General features: G+C 32.3%; 1 protein-coding gene across 3 annotated transcripts in view; it reads right to left on the reverse strand.

Annotated features, from left to right (window-relative positions):
• Positions 1-17,909, reverse strand: part of LOC145242148 (uncharacterized) — a 95,473-nt gene that overhangs the window by 31,479 nt on the left and 46,085 nt on the right. For all 3 annotated transcript variants that reach the window (XR_013862659.1, XM_080105125.1, XM_080105124.1), the window contains 5 exons: positions 10,661-11,031; positions 8,128-8,273; positions 7,409-7,492; positions 5,593-5,980; positions 1,535-1,757 (listed from right to left, as the gene is read on the reverse strand). Coding sequence is in view for 2 of the 3 variants with exons in the window: in XM_080105125.1 (XP_079961251.1) it covers positions 1,535-1,757; positions 5,593-5,980; positions 7,409-7,492; positions 8,128-8,273; positions 10,661-11,031 (1,212 nt within the window). In the remaining variant the exon portion in view is untranslated. The remainder of the gene's footprint in view (positions 1-1,534; positions 1,758-5,592; positions 5,981-7,408; positions 7,493-8,127; positions 8,274-10,660; positions 11,032-17,909) is intronic.

The raw sequence follows: 17,909 nt of genomic DNA on the forward strand, positions 1-17,909 counted from the left end.
TCCTGGATGTAAAAGAGGACGGCTGTGAAACTATCAGAGGTAACAAAATTTCGGCTATGCTAATTTCAACATTGTGGTTGTACAAAATTCACAGCCACTACATACACTCAGCATATCTCCCAGGTACCAGAAAGAGTCTACTATCTCCAAGATGTTATCTAGCACCATTTCTTTGTGGGGACAACTATCAATAGGCTGTAACTCAGAGTTGGAGTTTGAGACTAACTTAACCTTCAGGTCACTACATTTTCATTTCGGAAATATCAACAGACGCACTGTTTACTAACTTTTTAAAAGTTTAGTTGTTTTGCTTTACAGCATATCAACCCTTGTCACGTTATTTAATATCGAATCAGGTAAATGTATGCTTTAACTTGTTTATGTCTTCAAATCTTCAAATACTTTGTCATGCTGTTTGGTTTGGTTGTTTTGTGGAGGAAAATTATGATTTTTGTTTTTTTAAACTTTGCAGAACATGATTGAGTTTTGCAAAGGGAAAGGAAAAGAACTATAAATCAATGTTTGGTGTATTTTAGGCAAAGAAGCCAGTATCTTCAGACAGCCTGATCTGATAGTACAAGATTTTTTTTTTTTTAAAGTTATTTTTGGTTGTAGTTGATTAGTGAGACGTTTTGAACAGTCCCAGGATGACACTCTCCAATCAAGAATGAACGTTTGTGAATGAAGATTGTCCTGATACCGTTTAAAACATCCTTTACATAGACCACAACCAAAACAATTATATATGAAATGGTATCTATTTTCTCTGATATGTGTCTATTGACGAAAAAATTTAAATTAGAGTAAAATTTTAAAATTTCCATTTTATTATTTCTAACAGTTTATTTTTTCAATCATATAAATTTCAAAATATCAAAAAATATGGTTCTTGTCTAGAATCCCCCATATTAAAAAACAAAAAGAATAATCTGTATGATGTATGTATCCACTAGCAGGGGTGCATGGAAAAAAAAAAAGTGTTAGTAGGTAGGCAGGCTCGAACTTGTGATGCAAAGATGGAAAAGAAAGTGAAGGAAAAAAGCCGAGATCTTACCGCTACGCTACGAGGCGAGAGGAAGTGAAAAGCGTTCAAATTTAACGATTAAAAAGTTGACTTGGAGAAATGAGTTCACGCAGGCGCAGAAGCGAAGGTTGCCTCCAGGCCAGTTTCTGCCATATTTTGCTTCCCCACGATGTTAGGGAAAATCAGCTCACCCCCAGAAAGGGGGAGCTCTCCAAATGAATAGCAATTGTTTAATATGAAGGGTTTTCCCTACATTGATCAAAGTTAATTGCTTTCAAGAGATTCCTGGCAGAAAAGACAGGCGGCCTACTTCGCTTCGATTAGTTTCGCTTTATTTATATGACAAAGATGAACAAACATATATGATGTATGTTCCCATGACAAAACGAAAATATTCCAAAAATCATGTTAAATGATCAAATTGATTTTCTGATATAGGAGGAATTCTTGCCAAGAACAAAAAAAACATACAAAGCTAAAAATTATAAAAGTAAATATAGTAATACTTACACGGATGAGTTTACTGACATAAGTCTTACCAGAACCAGGTAAACCACGAATGATGACAACAACTTGAGGCGGCCGCTTATCTCGTCCAGGTTTGCACAATAAATCATCAGCAGATACGAGTTCAGCTTTGGTCTCAGTCTGCACAGGTGGCCGACATTTAGAATATGATTCCCCAGACCGTGGTGCATCTGCAGCGTGATAACCTCGATTTGGACTGTTATATCTGAAAACAGCAAGAAAAAAACTTATAATTTGATTTTATTTAATTTACGACGTTTTGGTGATGAGGATAATAGTCAAAATTATATAAAATCAATTATAAAAATTTACTCAACTCCAGAATAGTTCCAAAAATTAATTCAATAACATAAAAATCAGTACGGACCCAACAGTTGGAAGATGGTGGATTTATAAGACCAAAAAATCCAACCTGATTGCCCCTTTGGGGCCTGTGGCGTAGTGGATAGAGATGCAGGAATATCCAAGATTCCAAGTGAGCATTGGAGGTAGTGGATTTCAATCCCACCCAAATTCAGTCAGAGGATTAGTTGACCAAACAGTGGTTAGATGACAACAACTATTGAAGGCAGTATTTGCCGTGGATGTAGTTGGAGGATTTGAAATTCCTATCCCGTCGCGGTTAACCTGACGAAGACCAGGGGAATAATTGGTCGAAACGTTGTAGAAAACAACAACTAAAAGATGATTAAATAAAATAAATTATACAGATTTATTTATCTCAAAAATAATTCCAAAAATTAATTCAATTAAATTTTTTAGTTTTGCAATTTTTTGAAATAAAGATTAATTATTTGTATTATTAAAACTATTATTCTCATCCTGGTTATTATCTTCACATTTTGGACTATATAACCCAATCATTCCCAACTATTTTTTTTTTTTTTTAACAAGGTGGTCACCACTTATCAAGGCCCGGAAGCCACTCTGGGATAAGGGTTATTGCGTGTACAGTACGTTAGTGTTGAAATTTGATAAAGTGCTTACTTAAGGGGGGGGGGCGGTTCATCAGGAATTTGTTTATGTTGGACTTGAAGACATCCAAGTTGTACTCAGGTGGGAAACAGGCAAACGGAAGAGTTCCACAGGCGTGCACTTCTAAGAAAGAAACTTTGTTCATGGAATCTACGTTTTGGTTTTGGCACAGATAAACAGTGGAGAAAACTTTTTACAGTGCCGTGATTGCCGCAAAGAGATAAAAGCACAGAGACATTAAATTTCTTAATCATGATGATACTGCTCAATTCAAAAATTGTTGAATTTCTAAAATTTACATCATTTGCACATACTAATTGGTAAGCTTTTATTAGTAATCGGACAATTAATCAAAATATTAGGAAGTTGTCAGCATATTTGATTTCGATACAGAATATGTTGATTTATGCAAATAAAAATTCTTATATAATCTTTATTTTTTTAATCAATGTTTTTGCAAAGAGGCTTTAGAAGTAGAAAGTATTTAATTTTGCGTGATAGGTGAGCTGCAAAAAATAAAAAACTCAATAGTGTGCCGTCATGTAAAAAACCACGGATGTAACCTCCGATCTTTCTCTGGTGTATCTTTTCAAACTTGAGCACCTCCTTGTCAATTACTACGTTAAAAAACGACCCTGGTGTCTAACTCTGTCCCGTGAGGAGGCATAGTAAATAGGTACTATATAATAACATAATCACCCGGAATTGCCAGGGAGGCATGGACAACAAAATAGAAAAGTGCGAAAAGTCTTTTTTTAAGATATCTCTCTATTACAAGTACTAGTTCATACTAAAGGTTAATGATGGGGAAAAAAATTTTTTGAAATGCACCCCGCACCTACCAACTAAATTTATCCCCATCCCTCCAATGAATATGACAGAAAAAAAATTGTTTCTATATTCTATCTGATTCAATGCTGAAAAAAAGAATATATCAGCATTGTGGGGGTGTCTTGTGTAGTTTCTGACTTTAAATGGACACTCAAACAACTGCCAAGATGTCACAAGATATTCCACACAAATTCTGATTACATTTTTGATCCTCACAATTTATCAGAAATTGTGCTCTATTAAAGGTTGGTTCTGGCGTTGAGAGAGAGAGAGAGTACACTGAAACAGGGAGTGAAAACCCCACATTTTGTCTATTTATTACTAAATAAAAACAAAGCAATGAAATAATGACCAGGTTTAATATACAAAATGTTAAAATAGATTGAAAATTTAATCCACGAGAGTAGCATGCTCTCCTTCCATCAGCCATGATTGACGAAGTCCGAAGTAATTCACAATTGCATTTTGAGTGTCACCTACACAGAAGATTGAACCTTCAACCTTCAGAAACAGAAACAAGACCAGCAGAGTTACCCCTGAGGGTATGGACAACAAAATAGAAGCATTAAAAAGTCTGTGCAATGTCTATTTTAAAAAAATTCTTCTCTTTCTCTCTAATATATATATATATATATATATATATATATATATATATATATATATATATATATTTATAAAAAAGTGAACCATATCGTAAATTCAATCAACTAAAAAATGGAAACCGGGGTGAGGAAAAGAAAAAAAATTATATATATAATGGGGCAAGTTATATGTACAATTAAATAAAATAAATAAGTCGATTAAAAAAACGATCGTTAAAATATACCCAAAGCGCTTTTCGTTCAGACAAACATTTTCAAGGGTTATAAGTCTGAAAATTATTATTTTTAGAATATTTGGTAGTGATATGGAATACGAGCGGAGAGGAGGTTAAGAAAAAAAAAAACAAAAAAAAAACCTGACTACCCAAAATTTTATTGATGTGGAAATTGAAAACATTAAAAGGATTTTTATTACTAATGGATATCCACCTCCATTAGTTAACTTAGTTATTAATAAAAAAATTCAATCCTTTTCTGAGCTACCAAAATACGGTCCATGTAGATTTCCGGTATACCTTAGGTTACCCTGGATTGGACTTGAAGGCCAACTTATTTGCGATAAGATTTCCTCTCTGGTGTCTTCTAATTTTGGTGCTCTATCGCTCCGTATTGCCTTTTCCACAAAAACCGCCTTTCCCTCATTTCCTAAGGATGTCTTGCCTATCTCCCAAACTAGTAATATTATTTATAAATTTCAATGTCGGTGTGGTGCCGTCTATATAGGCAAGACGACCCAGCGTCTTCAGGTCAGAATCGCCCAACATGTTCCCCGTTTCATCCGGGATCATCAACCTATTACCAGAAAATCTCAACTGATAGAATCGTCCATCGGTCAACACTTGGTCGATAAAAAGGAGTGCGGTCTTGTTTTCTCTCCGGAGTGTTTTTCTGTTTTGTACCGAGGACGCACAAAGTTCCACCTGTCTGTCCTCGAAGCACTTGCCATCATTGCTAACCCCCCTACTTTGTGCAAGCAGAGAAACCTCCGGCTTCAGTTAGAATTATTTGGGTAGTCAGGTTTTTTTTTTTTTTTTTTTTTTTTTCTTAACCTCCTCTCCGCTCGTATTCCATATCACTACCAAATATTCTAAAAATAATAATTTTCAGACTTATAACCCTTGAAAATGTTTGTCTGAACGAAAAGCGCTTTGGGTATATTTTAACGATCGTTTTTTTAATCGACTTATTTATTTTATTTAATTGTACATATAACTTGCCCCATTATATATATAATTTTTTTTCTTTTCCTCACCCCGGTTTCCATTTTTTAGTTGATTGAATTTACGATATGGTTCACTTTTTTATAATTATTCTAAAATTTTGCCAATCGAATAAAGATATATATATATATATATATATATATATATATCCCAAGTACCATTTTACACCAAAGATTGATGAGAAAAAATGCCTTAAATGCACCCACACCCACCAACTAAATTTGAACTAACTCCTCCACTGAATATGACAGAAAAAAAAAAAATATGTCTATATTCTGTCAGAGGCAATACTAAAAAAGAATATGTCAACTTTGGGGTTGTGTCTTGTGTAGTTTTTGACTTTTAGGTACACACACACACAACTGCCCTTTATAAAAATAGGTATGTATATAAGATGTCAGAAAATATTCACCTTCCACGCGAATTTCGATCAAATTTCCGATCATCATGCTTTCGGTCGCTCCATTTGTCCTCGTCATCTATTCGTTCTCTTACTCTTGAATGTGGATCGTATCTTCCGTCCCTGAACTTATCTCGATCTCTGCCTCTGTCTCGATCCCTGTCGCGATCCCTTGCCATCGGCCGGTTTCGGTCTCTGAGATCTCGATTGCGCATCTCTGCATCTTTGTCCCTTCCTCGCAGCCGATCCACATCCCCATGAAACCTGTCTCGCTCACTATCTCGCGGCTTGTCTCCTGCATCTAAAGGACTACGGTCTCTATCGACATGCGTCCGATTACCTCGTTCATTACGTGGTTGTTCTTGATTACCATCTGATAAACCGACTCGAAGATCTGTATCTGGAAAAGATAAAAGAGAAAGAAATTCATCAATGTCAGTTTGTAATCGTGCACATTTTGCTTTTGTTGGTTTTTTGGATCTTATAAACATTTTTATTTGTCATTTTAAATGCATCTTAAATCAATGTATATTGCTCTTTATTATTCACTAGAAGGGCTACCCGGTGTTGCTAAGAACAAAAAGTGTAACAAATTTTGGTTCTTGTCCAGAATTCCCCCCAATATAAAAAAAATCTGTATGATGTATATACTCATAACAAAAGGAAAATATCATATTCCAAAATTCATATAAATTGATCAAGTAATTTTATTTTTAAAAAAGAAATCAAATTTTATGAGTATCATGTTTTGCTTGCCATTTTGAAAAGAAATCTATAAAAACAAGGAAAATAACTCAACAATTCGTTCTTAATAGATTTGTGTTGTAATGCTTACGAATTCCCATTAATCGTTTAAAAATAATTTTTCTTTATAAAAAAAATAAAACTGATCAATTTACACGATTTTTAGAATATGATATTTTTGCTCTGTCACAGATGCGTACATCACAGATTTTTATTTACTTTTGTTTTGTTTTTTTTAATATGGGAGAATTCGGGACAAGAACCCATATTTGTATTACAAATTCTATCCCCCCTCCTCGATTTCACCCTCCCTATTTACTGTTTCCTCAACTATACCAACATGCAAAAATTTAAATATCATGTGAACAGACACCTTGCTGTTCAACTCCCCACTCAGGTTGCTCCACTATGAATCTGGCCCCTATTAAAATATGCTTCAGTGCAAATATTCTCTGTTAAAAGTTATAAAAAAATTATATTAATAAAATAGAGAGTGTACATTCCAATGTACACTTCATACATTGTGTAAGAACCAAAATAAGTCCTAAAAATCAAGTATTGTTGCTACATCTGGGGAAGAGCTGCTCGGTGTACCCTAAACTTCAAAACTGGCTTCAAAACCTAGTAGGTGATGCCCTTTTCTCCTCTTTGCAATCTATTTCCTACAGAAGGCTCCAATCTATGCCTCTCCCCACCAAACATTCACAAAAAAGTACTTGTCTAGCTACAACCACTATCAAGAATTCTGCCACTCTCTATCTGTGCCTAAATTAAAACACAAATTTCAGGAAGAAAGCTTTTTTCCTAGAACGGCTTGCCTGTAGAATTCTATCCCACTGGCCTGCATTCTAACTAACTACAACATGATCGTTTTCATGTTCAATGCAAACAAGTTCTTGTGGAGTTGTCTCCTTAAATAATAAAATTGTATCAATTTCCACCACTAACGATCACTACGTTGTTACCTCACTGACCACCTTACATTTATTTACTCTTATCCTCAAGCGACCTTTGGGCCTTAATAAGGTGACTCCCTTAAATAAAAAAAAAAAAAAAAAAAAAAAGAGAAAGAAAGAGAATTTACCTGTAAAAACTTTTGGCTCATCAAGTTGATTCGGATGTTTGTGTCCGTAATCAATGACAGTCGGAGCTTGATTCCTGTGTGGATCTGAAAAGAGAAATGCGTAGCTGAAATGGTTTTGTGTCTGAGCAAAAATCAAATATTTACAATGCTCTAAGTGTGGTATACAGTGATAGGAGTAGACAATGCGGGGGAGGGGGGCAGTGAAAATAGGGGGAGGAATAGGGAAGGACAGGAAGTCTGATGAAACGTTCATGAATGGCTTGAAGTTTCATCCTCCACAGAAAAATTAACATTTTCAGGTTTCTGAGAGAATTGATATGAAAGGAATAAAGGCACACCAAGACAAGAGAGAGAGAGAGAGAGAGAGAGAAAAAGAGAGAGAGGAAGATGAAAGGAAAAAAATAGAAACAAAAGAAGGGAAAGCAAGAAAGAGAAAGCCAAAATAAATAAAACTCAGTCAAGTAGATGAAAAAATAAGTCTCATGATTTTGCAGAAATCAACAATTCCTTATTAAAAAAAAAAAAAAAAAAAAAAAAAAAAAAAAAAAAAGGCAGGGGCAGATTTCAACGAAAAAGCAGAGAAGCAATTTAAAAAAAAGATGCTTTTTTTTTTTTTGAATAATAAAAAAAGCGTAGAATTCATTGTACACATAAAACTGACAACAGGGATGTGAGTAGCTAACGATGAAAAAAAAAAGGCTGAAATCAAGATGAATTACCTTCACTATAGTCAAACATTTCTTTGGCAGATTTGTGTTCATAATCAATGGTTTCTGTATAAGGAGAATTGAACTCATTTCCTGAGAGTCTATCAGGGTAAGGCGGAACATCAGTCGGCGGTCCTTGTTGAGTATAATCACCATCTCTGCGAGACAAAAAAAGAAAAGGACGATTTGAAATGTCACAGTAAACCAAACATACACAGTAGTAAAACTAATAGATAAAATGATTAGCAATTGGAACTGTGTCCGATATCACCTGTGTCTAAAACATAACATTGTAAGTATAACAGGAAGTAAAAAAGAAAAAGATTTGGGTACTTGCAAAGTTTAATCAAGACATTAAAAAATGAAAATATCGAAAAAAGGGTTATATTGTACGTATCCGTTTTGAACTGAAGATCTCTGAAAAAAAATTTAATTTAATTTGATCGAGTAGTTTTTTTTTTTTTTTTTTTTTTTTTTTTTTTACAGCGGAAAACCACATTTTTATGACAGCACGTTGAAGGCAGACACCTTGGAGTTTTTTAAATTTTTGTTTGGATTTTAGAAACGCCACGGGGAGATAACTCCATGTAAAGTGCTAACACTCCCTCCCCATCTTTAATACTAGCTTTTCTTCCTAAAAATCGAACCTTTTGCTCGGTATCATAACAAATTGTTTTTTCACTGTAAAAAAAACAAAAAAACTACTTGATGAAATTAAGAGAAATTTTTTTTTTTCAGAGAACTTCATTCCATAACGGATACATACAATTTAAACTTTTTTTCGATATTTTCATTTTTTAATGTCTTGATTAAACTGTACAAGTACCAAGATTTGAAATGTCACAGTATAGCAAACGTACATAACAGTAAAACTAATAGATGAAATAATTAGCAACTGAAACAGCCCCATTCCCCACCCCTGACACTGTTCAGGAAAGGAGGCTAAAAAAATAGTGTCTAAAACATAACATTGTAAGTTTAACAGGAAGTAAAAAAAAAGAGAAAAAAGTCAACATTTTGTGGTCACAAAAGTTATTTACAAGAATCAAACCACATATGAATGCATGGAAAAAGTTGTTTGAATTTAATTTTCAACACTAACAGTTGATCTGCTGGTGTCATCAGTGTGAGTAAAGTATTACGTAAAAAAATAAAACAACAAATATACATGTTTCAAGTCGTATTTTGAAAAAGAAATTTTTGCACGAGTTAAGTATTACTTAAAAATAAAATGAAATGAACGCATTCAAAACCTTTACATGCAAAAAGAAAAAAAAAAGAAAAACTTATATAAAACGGCAAATGGATTTGACGAATGATAATTTTCTTTTATTCATTTTAAAATTTTTTTCTTTTCTTTATTTAAAATTTCAAAAATTATCAATAAAATAATTATTTAAATATTTAAACACTTTTTATAAATACATTCTTCACCGAGATAAAGCATCTTCAAATGGAAGAAATTAAATATATTTTTTTATATTTATAAAAATAAAATGTTAAAATGCTAACTTTAAACATTTTAACATTTTATTTTTATATATATATATATATATATATATATATATATATATATATATAAAAAAATATATTTCATTTCTTTCATTTGAGAACCAGATGCCTTCAGTGGTACATAAGCTTTATTACATCGCCTGACGAGGACTTTTGGTTCTTGCCAACCAATTGTCTGGAACATTAGCATGTTCAGTGTAGCAACTATGTAATATTTGTCTATATAAATAAAAATATTACACATATATATATATATATATATATATATATATATATATATACACACACGCACACTAGCGGGGGTACCTGGCGTTGTCCGAGTGTTTGGAAGTGTGTGTGTTGAGCACGAAAAAAAAAAGAAAAAAAAAAGTGTTAGTAGGCAGGTAGGTTCGAACCCGTGACACGAAGGCAGCCGCTACACTACGAAGCCATAGGAAATGGAAAGCGTTCAAATTTAGCAATGTCAATCAAAAAATTCACTTGCAGAAACGAACGTTGGCTTTCCGACGTTTCATTTATTTGTTTCCCCACGATGTTGGAGAAAACCAGCTCCCCACAAAAAGGGAATGTCCAACTGAAATAGCGATTGTCTGATATGAGGGGGTTTCTCCCAGATTGATCAAAGCTGATTACTTTCTGGACATCCTGGTACGAAAGGCCGAGAAGCTGACTTCTCTTTCAATTTAGTTTCACTTTTATATGAAAAACACAAAAAAACACGTAAGAGGAAGTAACAGCGCGAATTTTATAAAAGTTGATCAAATTAAATGTAGACACGATGTTTGTTCGCAAATATTAGATATTATGATCTAGGGAGTATATAAACAGTTCTAAGAAATAGTACCCCCCCCTCTCCCCAAGAAGCCCATAAAAAAACAAAAAACCTTTGCTGGACATACAAAAACGTGCGCAGCCGTTTTGTCTTATATATATATATATATATATATATATATATATATCTATATATATATAGATATATATATAGATATATAAGATGTGTGTGTGTGTGTGTGTAAAGAAGAAATATTCGTACCTTGAATTGGGCATATTGCGGTATGGAGGATAATCATAATCCATCGGACGAGCTGTATTTTGAAAAGGAGGTCGTGATTGGTTATAGCCGTTGCCATCAGAATGTGGACCAGGGAAATCACCGGACCATGGTGGTTGGCCCGTATCGGAAGGAAAATCTCTGTTAAAACCTTTACGGTAGTCAGGATCCATATTTGGATTAGCAGGAAAAGAACGTTTATCGGAATTCCAACCGGAATTGTCATTGTCGTAACCGAATTGATTCTCCTGCCAGTGGGGGCGATCTCGAGATGGCCAAGTATCGGAACGGTTACTGGAATTTGGGTGAGAGTTGAATGGCCCACGATTGAAGTCATCCTCTGGGAAAGGTTTCTGTTAAAGAGAAAATAACCTTTTCTTTTAATCAAAGTTGAATTGACATGAAAGATAAAAATGGCAGTATGATTGACGATTTCTTCTAATATTTATATCACACAAATCGTTTGAATACTTATATTACACGCATCGTTTGAATATTTATATAACACAAATCGTTTTAATATTTATATCACACAAATCGTTGGAATATTTATATTACACAAATCGTTTGAATATTTATATCACACAAATCGTTGGAATATTTATATCACACAAATCGTTTTAATATTTATATCACACAAATCGTTGGAATATTTATATCACACAAATCGTTTGAATATTTATATCACACAAATCGTTTGAATATTTATATCACACAAATCGTTTTAATATTTATATCACACAAATCGTTTTAATATTTATATCACACAAATCGTTTTAATATTTATATCACACAAATCGTTTTAATATTTATATCACACAAATCGTTTGAATATTTATATCACACAAATCGTTTTAATATTTATATTACACAAATCGTTTGAATATTTATATTACACAAATCGTTTTAATATTTATATCACACAAATCGTTTGAATATTTATATCACACAAATCGTTTGAATATTTATATTACACAAATCGTTTTAATATTTATATCACACAAATCGTTGGAATATTTATATTACACAAATCGTTTGAATATTTATATCACACAAATCGTTTTAATATTTATATTACACAAATCGTTTGAATATTTATATCACACAAATCGTTTTAATATTTATATCACACAAATCGTTTGAATATTTATATTACACAAATCGTTTTAATATTTATATCACACAAATCGTTGGAATATTTATATTACACAAATCGTTTTAATATTTATATCACACAAATCGTTTGAATATTTATATTACACAAATCGTTTGAATATTTATATTACACAAATCGTTTTAATATTTATATCACACAAATCGTTTGAATATTTATATCACACAAATCGTTTTAATATTTATATCACACAAATCGTTTGAATATTTATATCACACAAATCGTTTTAATATTTATATCACACAAATCGTTTGAATATTTATATCACACAAATCGTTTTAATATTTATATCACACAAATCGTTTGAATATTTATATCACACAAATCGTTTGAATATTTATATTACACAAATCGTTTGAATATTTATATTACACAAATCGTTTTAATATTTATATCACACAAATCGTTGGAATATTTATATCACACAAATCGTTTTAATATTTATATCACACAAATCGTTGGAATATTTATATTACACAAATCGTTTTAATATTTATATCACACAAATCGTTTGAATATTTATATCACACAAATCGTTTTAATATTTATATCACACAAATCGTTTGAATATTTATATCACACAAATCGTTTTAATATTTATATCACACAAATCGTTTTAATATTTATATCACACAAATCGTTGGAATATTTATATTACACAAATCGTTTGAATATTTATATCACACAAATCGTTTGAATATTTATATTACACAAATCGTTTTAATATTTATATCACACAAATCGTTCTAATATTTATATTACACAAATCGTTTGAATATTTATATCACACAAATCGTTTGAATATTTATATTACACAAATCGTTTTAATATTTATATCACACAAATCGTTGGAATATTTATATTACACAAATCGTTTGAATATTTATATCACACAAATCGTTTGAATATTTATATCACACAAATCGTTTTAATATTTATATTACACAAATCGTTTGAATATTTATATCACACAAATCGTTTTAATATTTATATCACACAAATCGTTTGAATATTTATATCACACAAATCGTTTGAATATTTATATCACACAAATCGTTTTAATATTTATATCACACAAATCGTTTGAATATATTGGTGTTTGATTATTAGGTCACAGAATATTTAAGATGAGGATTGATAATTTGTATTTTTTTTTTTTTTTTTTTTAAATATTTAAAAAAAATTTTTTCACCCGGAACAAAGTATATTGCCACTTGGAAAACAAGGTGCTAATATTTGGGATTGTGTCTCACTGGAAACTGTAGCGAGTTGAACAGTACAATATCTGTTCACATTACATTCCAACTTTTGCAGGTTACTACAGTCCAGGAAGCAGAAAACAGAAAGGGAATTTCAATGTCTAACATTTTGGAAGAAGAAACTATTTGTTGAAATATTTTTTATATAAAAAGAGGCTATGATTAAAGAAAATTGGAAGGTTCTACTTATAGACACTGGTGATAGGAACTAACCAATCAAATGGAGCCAAGTTTTGCTAGCAACCAATCAGAAACTGGAATCGATTCATAAAAATATTGGATCTTTTAAAATTCTTGCATATATAATTTTTCGTGTCTACACAAGAAAGACCTTTAGTCTTCGTCTATAAAATTTAAAAGTTCAAACTAATACAGATCATCTCCAGAACTTATACAAATTAGCTACCCATCGGAAACTTTTCTGAAATTAAACATGGCTTCCAATTTCAAACTATGAGAGTAAAAGGTTTTTCGGCATCTACAAACCTCAACAATGAAGGGGTGGAATTTTGCTGCGTGTCGGGTTAATTGAGAGTATGTACATTGAAGGAGCACAAGTGCTATAAGTTCATCACAGTGTATTCCATTAAATTACTTGTAAAACCGACACAGGGATGCAACATTGCACCATTTCAGACTAGAAAGAACTTGGTTGATAATGCGAGACTTGGTTGATAATGCGGGATTTGAAGACTTTTTTTTTAACTTTGTCTGAGAGTGATTATTTGAATTACTCTTTTCATCTTGGTTGATATTGTTACGTTTCGTCCAATGTAACCTCCAAGCTCCTTCAGGCGCATCTTTTTTTAACTCGTTATTTAATCCACAGGGGTAGATTTTTCTCATCATGTCAGTCATAGCCAGATAGAAGACAATTTTATTTTTATTCTGAATTATTATCACCTGTGTTGAAGACTGAACCTTCCAAAAGACTGTCACTTCGAACTGAGTGTTACTCAATACATAAAGGTTGAATGTTCAATCTCCACCATCAGCAATAGTAGCCAAGAATAAAATTAAAATTACTTTTTACATCAGCTGCAACGTTGTGAAAATAACAACCAAGATGAGAATAGTAGTTTAGATAATTCAAATAATTCAAATTATCAATCCTCATCTAAAAAGATTCGCTTAAAAAATGTCAGAGGTTCCATCAGCTGAAACATGAAAATAATAATAACCAAGATATGAATAGTAGAAAAGTAATCCAAATTCAATTATAAATTATCAATCCTTATCCTAAATAATTCACCCAAAAATCTTTGTATCATTAAGTGGTGATTGTCTTTAATGAGAATAAAAAGAGAGAATCAGAAGAGAAAAAGAGGGAGGGATGAAAACCAGGTCAAAAAAAGAGGGAAAAAAAAACAGAAAAAGGAAGAGAGGAAATGGGGAAGAAAGGGGGAAAAAAATGGAAAATGATTAAAATAAAAAAAAAAGATAAATGACAAAAAAAAAAAAAAAAAGGGAAACAACTGAAAGAAAAAAAGGACAAAAAATAAAAAAGAGAATATGACAACTCATTGTATTGTTCATTTATCAACACTTTTGAATAATTAAGGAGGCTTCTTTTAATTTAAAAACATTTTTTTCATTAAAGGCAAGCATCACTTAAAGGGCTTTATCTTTTGGAAGTTTTCTTTAAATTTTGTTCAAAATATTTTTGATCCCCTCCACCTCAAAACAGCATAGTTTAAAATAAATAAATAAATGCATAAAAAAATCACTACTCGATAATGCTGGTTATTTGTAAATTTAACTTTAAAATCACGAATATGTAAATTTCATTTCAAAATACAAATAAAAATGTTAGATTTGCTTAAATTATTTCTTAAAAAGTTGTTTAATAGTCAATGTATTTGAAAAAATACAGACAAGAGAGAAAAAAACACATAATTATATTTAATAATTGTGCATAAAACCAGACCCTAACTTTCAAACATGTCAGAAGCTGGCACTCGCATCTCTCAATTGAGGTATGGAAGCACAAAATGGATATAATTTTCATATATATTTTGTTTATTTTTTTTCACCCTCTTATAACAAAAATATATAAAAGTATGTAAACTTATTTATCAATTAATCTTATATTTATTTTTTTAATCGCATATCTTTTCAAATAACCATGTTTTTTTAAATTAATGTTATATGTTTCGTCAAACTATTTAGATATTTTAAAATATTTATTTACAGAAACATGAAAAAAAGTTATGAATGTGTTTTTACAGTTTTATCAGTTTCAAAAAGGTGAATATGCAACAGAAAATAGTTTTTGCCAGCAAAGATCGTAATAGATTACACAGGTTTAAATAAAGTATATTTAAATGAAATACATTAAAAAAACAAAAAACAAAACATAAATATGTTTGAAAAAATATATTAACAAAAAATATCTTAATATTTTGCCCAAATAAGTAAGCAGTTTTGTGACATTGCTGATATTAAGAACAATGGAAATGATGCGTTGCAACAAGGACACATCATTTACTGCAATCCTTGATAGTACAAGAGTAGTTCCAAAAGTAAAGCCTATTTTTAACTCAAAAAGTTAAAGAGCTACAAAGACAAGAGCACTACCATTAAAATGAGCAACCTGTTATGCTCTAGAATTTATTTTTTTCTACATAATCACCACTATTCTCCATGCACTTTTGTCAGCGATGAACGATGGCTCTGCATAGGCATTCAGAGCGTGCTTTGTAATAGAAGGATTGTTCCAAAAGTAAAGCTTCTTTTTTTTAACTAAAAAAATTGGAGAGCTCAAAGATGGGAGTGGTACCATTAAAACGGGTGACCTTTTGTGCCCCAAAATTTATTTTTCTACATAGTCACCACCATTCTCAATGCACTTTTTGTCAAAATATTAATGACGCATCTCCGCTCCTGATGCACACTCATGACAGGGGTTGATTTCTTAGAGTCTGACACCATCAATATCTGCAACAGAAAGATTCAATTTGAAATCCTCTGTGACCCATTCAGGTGGAATAAAAATAAGAGACATTACTTTTGGATCTGACCTCCTCCCCATATTTATCTCCCTTCCAAGTGAGATTAAAAAGCCCCCACTCCTAAAGAGCCCTTCGGCCTGCAAAAAAATGGTCACGTTCAATGCCGCCAAGACTAAACTAGTTTCATTCAATAATTACAAGAAACCTTCTCTACCACCTATAGCAATGGCCAACGACTCTTTATCTGAGAGTACGTCTTTCAAGCTCCTTGGCCTAACGTTCACAAGAAACAGGAGTTGGAACAATTACATTGAGGGCATTGCCAGGGCTGCTGCAAGGAAGGTGGGCTCTCTCTACCGTGCTAGACAACTACTAACACCCGAAAGTATCCTGTACCTCTATAAGGCAACCATTCGCCCATGTATGGAGTATTGCTGTCATATTTGGGCTGGTGCATCGGCTACTAGTCTCTTGCTCCTTGACAAGGTTCAAAAGAGAGTCGCAAATCTGATAGGCCCTGAACTGGCATCTAAGCTTCAGCCTCTGTCCCATCGCCGAAACGTTGCATCCCTCTGCCTGTTCTACAAGTATTATAATGGTGAATGCTCTGACGAACTGCAAGCACTTGTGCCCCCATGACGTGAACACCCTCGATAGACCCGACAGGCTGCAAAATCCAACCCCCACACTGTAGAAATCCCTAGATGTAAAAGATCTTCCTACTCCAGTAGTTTCTTCCCTAGAACCGCTAGACATTGGAATTCCATTCCAGGTCCCTGCTTCCCCAACTGTACTGACGTGCAGAAGTTCAAGTGCAACATGAACTAACATCTTGCTGCCCAAATCCCTACATAGTACCCCAGTAGTTGTTGCCCCTGTTAGTAGTCCCCTACACCAAAGTGGCGATGTGCCTTGTATGGGGTGAAAATGTAATAAAAAAAATAATAAAAAAAAAAAATGTCCGAGTAGCCCTGTCAGCATTCCTCAGTAGGGGAACCTCAGGTGATTAGCAATAAACTAAGCCCTTCCCAAAGAGAAGGATAGACTTATTAGAACTGCACAGGGCCAACAGCATAATGGAATCAATAGTGAAAAGGCTATTTCAGAAATGGTCTACGTCATCAAATCAGGAATGCAAGTAGCCAATGGCCAAAATAAAAAGGTGAATTAGGAATGACCTTCCCAACCAAGTGATTTGGAAATGAACATGCCTCCTCCTTAAAAAAAAAAAACAAAAAAAAAACGTTCATCATCAAGTCATCAAATGTAAGTTAGGACTTTATGTAATTCTCACTTCTTTTCTTTTGCCCGTTAGTCCTCATATTCCATGAGCCATGTTTTATCAGTCAGAATCTATCCAACACTTATTGTTGATTAGTTTTTGGACCTTAGAGTAGTAATTTTTTTTTAAATGACTTCATGACTCAGGGCTATACATTGCAAGTGAAACAGTCGTATTTGCGAGTGATTTTTCAGAGTGGCGACTAGAAATAATGAAACGCTTATCTTTTGGCAAATGTATTTCTTTCATTGACAATCTTTCAAAGCTCACTACTGAGTGAAAAATATCTTTTCAACCTTTTTTTTTTTTTTTTTTTAAATAAAACAAAGAAAGTTAAATTATTTATGAATAAAAGTTTAATAGAATATGCTCTTTTTTTTAACAAAGGATGTTTAAAAAAATATCTGAAGAAATTAGAATGTTTATACCTTCAAGTATCAACATAAAATTTGTCTTATATTTAGAATTACACTTATTAAAAAAAAACAGAAAAATCTTTATGTACATACTCATTACAGAACAAAAATGTCATATTCTAAAAATCATATGGGTTTGGCTAGTAACT

Source organism: Euprymna scolopes, chromosome 21 (assembly GCF_053919585.1).
Source record: "Euprymna scolopes isolate OS-2025 chromosome 21, ASM5391958v1, whole genome shotgun sequence".
Classification (NCBI taxonomy): domain Eukaryota; kingdom Metazoa; phylum Mollusca; class Cephalopoda; order Sepiida; family Sepiolidae; genus Euprymna; species Euprymna scolopes.